The sequence below is a fragment of the Carassius gibelio genome, chromosome B25, assembly GCF_023724105.1.
Source record: "Carassius gibelio isolate Cgi1373 ecotype wild population from Czech Republic chromosome B25, carGib1.2-hapl.c, whole genome shotgun sequence".
Taxonomy (NCBI): domain Eukaryota; kingdom Metazoa; phylum Chordata; class Actinopteri; order Cypriniformes; family Cyprinidae; genus Carassius; species Carassius gibelio.
Window position 1 is genome coordinate 25,952 of NC_068420.1, and position 9,331 is coordinate 35,282.

Below are 9,331 nucleotides of genomic sequence, written 5' to 3' on the forward strand. Positions count from 1 at the left end.
GATTGCAAATTAAAACAGACACTATTTCAACTGAACAGAGATGACATCACTGAATTCAATGATGAACTGCCTTTAACTATCATTTTGCATTATTGAGACACTGTTTTCCAAATGAATGTTGTTCAGTGCTTTGACGCAATGTATTTTGTTTAAAGCACTATATAAATAAAGGTGATTGATTGATTGATTGATTGATTCACAACCAAGCAGAGCTGATTAGACTCTGTGAGCTTTGAAAACCAGCTTCTGGTTGAAAAAGAACAGAAGGTCCAGAGGGTGAACTGTCCGAGATGTGTTAATATGTCCAAGTAAGGCTCTTTCCCAGCTGTTTGATTTCAGGACACTGGGTAAAGTGTTTGCAAAGTTCCATAATTATTTTTAGTATTCTTTTATTATGTTTTTTTGTCTGGATCTTGTCTGATTCAGTAGTTACTCATGATAATTCATTAAATATCACTGGCTGAAATGTAATTAAGAAGTCTGAATAGTTTTGTAAAGAGTATTTTGTGCTTTTACCCAATAATTTGTTTTAACACCAGTAGTTGTAAATGTGTACTTTCAGCAATGTAACAGTACTTGTACTCGAGAACAAATTTCCAGTTGCCTGATCTGGCATTCAAAGCAGTGGACACATTATCATCTTAACTTTACTCTTGCAGAATGGAAGAGAACTGAAAGGAGGATCAGAAAGCAGGAGACAAAGTAATAGTAACAACTTTATTGAATAATCTTTCTTGATTCGTGCTCAATGACAAGTTGACTTATCTGAACAGCACTGGTGATATACCAAGCAAGGGCACTAGTATAACATTAAAAGTAACCAGTCATTTAATATTTTAATACAAAATTAATATTAAGAAAAAATCTAACACAGAGAGATGCAACAGCATGCAGTACAACATAGATGTGTGTTTGCTTTCTTCATGCATTAATGCATTAATGAACTAATGCACAGCTAACATATGACTCATGCGAAACTAAGCCATTTATTGCCTGTTGGCCAATCAGCAATGAATAAAGAATTAATCTGGGCCCGGTTACACGTTATGCTCATTCTTAGCATGCTAAGAAGACTCGAAAGATATATCTTACCAAAGTTGCTTATGTTCCTAAGTGTGTTCCCCAAAGTGTCCCTTAGGAAGCTTCTTAACACGCTGCCTCTTACGTTCAACATTACAAAGGCGCTGTCCCAAGTGAAGGTGCTGAATTATTTGCCATCGATTGCTCAGGAATTGATTTTCCACTTCAAGCGAAGGCGGCGTTAAGAAAGACAACACGTTCTATGCAAATGAAACATTCCTCAGATTATTCCAGTAACATTTATTTTAACATTTAGATCAGACCCCTATGATCCACTATAACCAGCACGTTTATGGCCGCATCTCCTTTTCGCCATATGTACGCCTGATCAATCACTGATGGATTGGCGATAGGGATGAGTGTGCCATCCACCAGGCCCAAGACTCTGGAGATGCCAGCAATGGCCGGCACCATCTTTGATTCAATACAAGGACACGTTGGATCGCTGCCATTGTTGGTCGCTTACTGGACACCACCACGCTTACACATTTATAGATCTTAGCCATTTAGAGCCAAATTAATTGTCAGAAGTTATTGACAATTTAAATGCTTTAATGACATTAAGAAATAGCCTAGGCTAATTACCACCATATTAGTTCTGATACCACATAAAGTCAACTTCATAAATAGGCCTGTATCCATTGCAAACATATTTTATGATTAGTCTTAAAATGTCCATAAGATAAAATCATTGTTGAGCCACAACATTATCAACATACCATAGTTTGACTTGTACTGTGCTGCGCTGGTTTCGAAAGACTGCTGCACAGTGGCAGCGACTAGAGTCTTGAGCTCAAACAACGCTAAGAGAGAGCTTACGAATGCTCCAGACCAACCTTACTAAAGTTTGACTTACAGAAGATATACTTAGCATACGAACGTGTCAGGAATCAAGCCGTAAGGTTAAGAGAGAGGTTAAGGAATAGGTTAAGAACTACTTAGCGATAAGAACGTTTTGGGGAACCAGGCAATGATTAATAAATTAAGCATTATGATTTATTGGTAACTACATGTGTATTAATTCCCTATCAACATCTAGTAAGCTACTAACAGTGTGAATGAATTACAAAAATGTTTCAAAGCCATGTATTTCAACTTCCAGGAATCTGATTTAATAAATCATTACATCACAATTTTCTTTTTAGAAAAATCAGATGTTTTCATTATATTGAATCTGTGCACTAGGTTTTAAAGTGACACTGTTATGAAATCACCAGACTTGAAGGCATATGGACAGTGGTGCGGAATATGAAACAACGGGAAGTAAACCGAAATGCAGCAGGTTGGAATGAATGTCTGGATGATAGTATAGTTTGTTATTGTGTTGCTAGTCTCAGCCTCAGACATCACGCCCATGGACCGTTGGCTAAATGTCTGATGCATATGGCACACAAAAGTGGAAACACTTTAGGAGTGTCAAAGTTGTCAATGGATTGGTTGAATTTTACAGGATTTCCAGGAGACGTGTGTGTTGCGTTCTTTAACATTCAGCCTGGAAACAAAGATGCCATGGCACCAAACCCCCTCATGAAAAAAGAAAGCCAGTGTTTACAACTGTGGCAACGAGCACTTATCATTATTAACTAAACACTGGAGTTTCAAAAGTTTGTGAAATACTTAAAGTTCGTGGCACAGAATCTTTCAAAAACGTCCGAGAGTTTTACACAATGGTCTGTTAATAATGGTGACATTTTCATGTCCTGAAACGTGATGCTAAGCAAAACAAACTTTGATTTATTGTTTGACATGTCGGTCAAACGGCATCATGGGTGGGTCTTGACCAATGAAAGCTGCCATGAATTCCAGACTTTCAGCCATCAGTCTGGAGGTCTGGCTATGCAAGACTACTGTGTTGCAGGTGATGCTGGAGATCATGGAAGGTGATGGAGGACTGGAGCACATCTCATCTAGGTGGTGCCAAGTAGTGATGAACATGCTGCTCACAAAGATACTCAGAAGACATGTGAGAGAAGAGGTAAAAGGAGCTCTTTCTCACACAAGGCCAGACAAAGTTGGTCTCTGAGCTGTGTATTGTTATGATGAGATGATTGACAACAGGTGCTGGTGATGGTGAGCATTGTGATTGGGTGACAGGACAGGACAACAGCCTAATTCACTTACTGCTGTCTTTCATTAACGTTCAACAAACAGTTAGAGATAATCACTCACTGCCCTTGAATTGTGTAGCTTTCACAAGACTTAATCTATAATATATACAGTTACGAATATGCAGTTTTATTTTACTTTTTTAAAAATTAAATTTCTTATTTTATAAGTATTTTCTCTGTTGAATTTATTTGTGTTATTGCTCGTTTTTTATTTGATTTTAATTACTGACTGTTTACTAGTGTCTAATAATGTTTGACCTAATTAAACTTATTTTAGTTAGGCTAGTACTGTTTTTTTACATTACAAAAAAAAATATATCTGTAGTTGTGCTTTGATAGAAATGTCAAAGACAAATTAAAGTCATTACCATGGGAGCATATTACTTAAGAGTCAGGTGCCTCTACAAGTCATATCTTTGCAAATACTTAGCTAATGCTCTTTTTTTTTTAAACCAGACAGCTGGAAGTTGGAATACTGTACACACTTTGACTCACTGTGGTGAACACAATAATAAAATGACTTAAATGTCCTAATTGAACTATGGCCTAATCCTGGTTTAGTCTAAGATCAGTCAGTGAAACCGGGTCTATTAATCAAACATTTGATCAGATGCTGATGTAAGTAATGAGTGGCTTAGTTCTTTACAAATCATCCATCATCTCAAGACTATCTGTGCATTAGTTCAGCATGAATGAAGGCATATTAGTGCATCCTTATTGTAAGGTGTTCGTGAAAAACTGCTGGTGTTCTCATTCCTCTGGGTTTCCTCCATTCACTTATCCACACTGATCTGTTACATTAGATCTCAGATTCAGTATTCATGAGTTTGACATTCTCCTGCTGCTTTGTGAATGAAGCTGCTGTACCATTTCCTTCTCTGCTGCTCTCTTTTGTAATAATCAATTTCTGTTTCTTGCCACACCATCTGTGGGAAAATAAAACATGCACATTCACTAAAACCCAATAACACTGTAACTTAATCAGTTGCTGGCAGCTTTGTTTCTGTATTTTGTCATTTTTATTATAAAATGTTGTCTACTGTCTGTTTATTCTTTTGGAGCACATATGTGCATAAGTGCACTTGATTTAAAAGACATTTAGGGCCTGTTCAATACCCACACTTGTGGGTGCACGCATAGAGAGGAAGTACAAGCAAGATGATCCCAGCTCTGATAAACGCCAACACTATCACACCCCACCCAAGCAACATTGAAGTATTACATTTAAGAAACCACAAGCCTTCCTTTAGAAAAGCAGCGTATGTTCATCTACACGACAGTGATGATATCGTGGTTTCTAAACCCACTTGGCAAGACTAGCAACTTAGCTTTTATAATAGCTGTGTCAATCAAATGTTCTTTTACACACATTCAAGAACATTCAGTAAATAACACAAGTAGACAAGTACAAATTGACAAGTGTGTGAGGCTGGTGGTATTTTTGTATGTACAACGTACCTTTTTCTGTTTGCTACAATAACACAGACAAACAGAATGAGAAGAACTGCCAAAATGATGGTGAGCAAAAGGATGAGCCAGTCTGAGGATAAGAATCAAGATGTTATTTCAAACCAAGCAATAAAGAAAAAGCAATGCAGTTGTGCAAGTCAGAGTGCAAATTGCTAAATAATCACTATGTCAGCAGTTTGGGTGTGTGTTCTTAATAGACAAAATATATATTTTCATGCTTTTCCCTTTTCGTTTGTTCTCCCAATATTTGAGGACAACTGCTGGTTTGTCTGCCATCAGCAAATAATCAAACAGATATTTACAATTTTTAGACAACCAAAAGCTGTAAGGGACAAGCATCCAATTAACTTAAAAACATGCTGCTTTTGACTACGTCTTGTATTATTATTATTATTTTTCATTTTTTCTAAAATCCTGTCAAATGTGCACAAACTACTAGCTACTACTAAATATTGTAGAAACAAAATTTTCTGTAAAGTTGCCTTGTAACGATTTGTATTGTAAAAAGCGCTATACAAATAAACTTGAATTGAATTGAATTTGACAGATTTAATATATTCAACAACACTCAGGATCATCTTTGTTTTGCATTTGTGTTTGTACTGCAAATGTAATCATGGGATTCAAAATTCTAATTCCACAGTTAATTCCACAGTTTAATTCAGACAAAGCTGTACTTAATGAGTAGCATTGCGACTGTATATGTACTATGAAAAAAACACAGCCCTTCATTTTCCCCATCCGTCAAGGGTGGTGATCATACCTCCTAAAACAGGGTTTTTAACTCCAGTCCTGAAGGGTCAGTGTCCTGCTGAGTTTAACAATTACCCTCGCTACCACTTTTTCCAGTACTCACCCAATACTATACTTATATTTTTGGTACTTGCTGATACCAAGTAACCAATACCGATATTTTTATTTCAGTTGTTATTTTTTTATATTGGGTACATAAACCAAAAGAGAATGTATAATGTTAGCTGGTTAAATTAATTTACTAAATAGATACAGTCAAACCAAAATTTATTCAGACACCTTGAACCTTTCACATTATCAGAGTTTATTCTCTATAGTTTAGAACATGGTAATAAAATATGACAATAACTAATTCATCTTAATAACAATTTATTTCCCAAGACCTGGTCTGAATAATTTTTGGTCCCAAATTTGTATCAGTTTTACTGGTAGTCCACTGTATAAAGAATTGTTGGATATAATTTATCACATTTTGCTATCCTCACTTACATAAATAACCTATAGTGTCCTGTACCCACTAGTAAAAAAAAATAAATAAATAATAAAATAAAAGATTAGAGTATTAGAGCTTCATTGCAGCGACTTAGTACTATAATCACACACTTTTCTGCAATAATGACGGGAACCACTTGTTAAAATCACCTGGGATATTTTCACAAATAGAAGTTGGATTTTATTTTTATTTTTTTTACATGAAATGTGCTGTGATTAATATTCCAAAGCCACTCATATAATGCAGAAACACTCAAGTAAGCAAAACACACAACATGTGCATGTGTTTGTACTGTTGCAGAACGAGAGGGACAGTAGTAACATACTCGCTAGCGCAAATTATTTTTATAGTGAATGCCCCTATAAACTGTCTTTTTTAAGATTTAGTTTTAATCCAAATGCGTGTGCTGAGTGAACATCAAAGATCACACAACAGAAGTTAGCACGCTCTCTCTCGCTCTTTAAGTAACTTGTGCATTGTTTTACTTACTTGTTTCTGACAAATCTGACCGAACTACAAACTTTCCAGTAATAATGGGAATTATTTATTAGCTTGCGCATGTCAGCTATACAGGCGTAAATACTGGATGTTTAACATTATATTCATTGCATAAATATCCTATGTAGACAACCTTAATCTCTAATAACTCCATTCTGCTGTCTGTCAGAGTTTCTTGTCTGAATATGGCACTTATCACATGCTGTGTGGTATCTGCGTTTGGTATCGGGGCATTTTAACGTGTAAGATTATGATTACAGGAGCTCAGGATCTGTCCTGACATCGATAGCTGCTGACCTACAGAGTTTAGCTCCAACTTGCCTCGATAGACCTGCCTGGAAGTTTCTAGCATGCCTAGTAAGAGTTGATTACTTTGGTTCAGGTTTGTTTAAGTGGGTTTGGCAGTAAACCCTGCAGGTGCAGGACTGGAAACCTTCCTGTTCAGAATTGCATTCAATTAAAAGACAGATGGGTTCAAACAGGGATTGATAGTGAAGCCTGCAGGACAGCCTCCAGGACTGGAGTTGTTGAAGATCCCTGACCTAACCCTGTATAAAAAAGAATACATAAAAAGTATATTCTGATCATGTGTGTTTTGAAGCATTGGTACTGGTTTAAGCTGGTCCTCAGCAACTAGCTCCTGCTCAGGATCAGCTTAGGGCCAGCATATGACCAACATAAACCACACTGTGAAAAATAAGTGTAATTTTAACTGTAAAATGTTGTAAAAACGCTACGGAAAAAAACTGATAATAGGTTAACAGTAAGTTCCCGTACTATATACAGGGAAAAACTGTAAAAGATCTAACAAAGCATTTAATGTAAATTTACAGTAAAATTCTGTTAATTATACAGCTTTTAGAAGTAAAAAAAGAACAAATCAATGTATAATTTACAGTCTAAAACTGTAAACTGATATTCCCAGAATTCCCTGCGTGACACTCCACGTTTGAAAGTATTTTGTTTAAATAATCATGTTTTTAAATAGTTCTTGTTATCAGTTATGTACATTTGAGCTTTATGTTACATCTTCTGTTGCTTAATGAAAGTTTTTTGCATTATTTAAGTATCACGTGTGTTACCATGATGGTGTTTTGTGTTTCCATAAATGTGCACCTTCTATATGTTAATATATACTTCTGCTTGTGGTGAAGCTACTTGTGATGAGCTTTGATACTTCATGTGGCTTTCTCTTATACAGTACCATCTTTATTATTATGGTGGTTGTCAGTATTTTCAAGGTACAAAACAGATGTAATTTTGTGTGTTGTTGAATTTACTGGTTTATATTCACATTTTCTTGTTTGTAAATTACAGCTTTATATTGTAAAATTAACAGTTTTTGATGTAAATGTGTTTACAGTTTTCTGTATTTTTACAAAATTATTCTGGCAACCACAGCTGCCAAAAAGTTTTTGTAAAAACAACAAGAATTTTTTTACAGTGCAGCTCATGCTTCAAAACATACCTAACGAGCATATGCGTTTTTGTTTTTTTCATGCCTTATAATGATTTTGTTTAATCATGCCTTAAAGCAAATAGTATACTCAGAATGAATTTGCAATTAATTACATAAAAGAAAAACAGAAGCACAGTAACAGAACAGATTAAAGAAGAGGGAAGAAGTCATTTTCAGTAACAATTAAGAAACAGAACAGTGTATTACTGTATATTTTGTAAAGAATGAACTCATGATAAGATAGATATGGTTCAAATCCCCATGACTTTAAACAGAAAATGTCACCTGTTTTATTTGATGGTGTTTCACTGATAGATGCTGTCTTACTCAGTCCTGAGGAAGTTGTGAGCTCTGTACCACGTGTATCATGGTTTATCTGATCATCTGCTTGATCAGTGCGGTTCTGTTCCACTGGGATCTGTGTGGGGCTTCTCTGCGTCCAGTCAACTGGAGTGGAGGACTCAGACACAAATGTGTCTTCAGATGCTGAATTTTCAGACTCATCCCCTCCAGCATTTGTATGGTGTGTTGTGACTTCTGTCGAATGAAAAATATGCAGAACTACAACTTGGTGTCTTATAGGTATTACTTGAATTTATTTGACAACCAGCATCACTGCCAAAACTAAATCAAAACAGCTTAGCATTTATGCGGTCATTTTTAAAGAAATGAATCGATCTGTGCAGGGATGGAAAGTTTGACAGGGTTTTTCTGGAAACTTAAGAACAAGTAAAACTGATGCATGTACACATGAATTCAAAGATAACACTGATCTACAGAACTGTTCTGCTTAAGAGATAAAATTAAGGCCGGTCTTAAATATAGGCCGGGGGGAAATTTGTGCAGGAGAGCCAGATAACGAACGTACACGCCCACTGCCGGAGCGTTTCTTATTTTCCAGTCAAGAACCGCATCAGTTGCATCAGTTTTCGGATAACCAGTACACTGAACTGAGAACCGTTTCTGTCAGACGCGTCTGATTCGTGAACCGAGGAGCTGATGATACTGCACATGTGTGATTCAGCGTGAAGCAGACCGACACACAGAGCGTCTGAACCGAACTGATTCTTTTGATGATTGATTCTGAACTGATTCTGTGCTAGTGTTATGATCTTTGTCCACTGGAACGCTATCGCTTTTAATTTAAAATGGGTTATTTAAAACAATTACTTATCAAACAGATGGAATTAGAAATAAAGGCCTGCTTTTTTTGAATTACGGTATATATATATATATATATATATATATATATATATATATATATATATATATGACATATTGTTTTCATTTGTTCAAGGCGCACGTTTCTGTGTGAGTAGTGTGTGATCCTCAGTCATTTAGTGTGTGATGGCTAGTTTTGGTAAAAGATGGTAAGGGTATGAAAATCTACCATCAGTGTTTTAAAATCTACTAAGAGTGGACTGCAAATGCAATGCATCGTCATTTGGACTACTGTGGTACTGCTCTTTG

The 9,331-nt window shown here is 36.0% G+C and overlaps 1 protein-coding gene across 1 annotated transcript; it reads right to left on the reverse strand.

The window, feature by feature from the left end:
* Positions 1 to 703: 703 nt before the first annotated feature.
* LOC128014315 (CD44 antigen) lies at positions 704 to 8,398 on the reverse strand (the record flags this gene model as incomplete). Its single annotated transcript, XM_052597793.1, is given in 3 exon segments — positions 704 to 4,114; positions 4,647 to 4,728; positions 8,147 to 8,398. Coding segments are annotated over 3 exon segments (461 nt in total), but the record flags the coding sequence as incomplete, so codon positions are not given.
* Between the last annotated feature and the right edge of the window lie 933 nt (positions 8,399 to 9,331).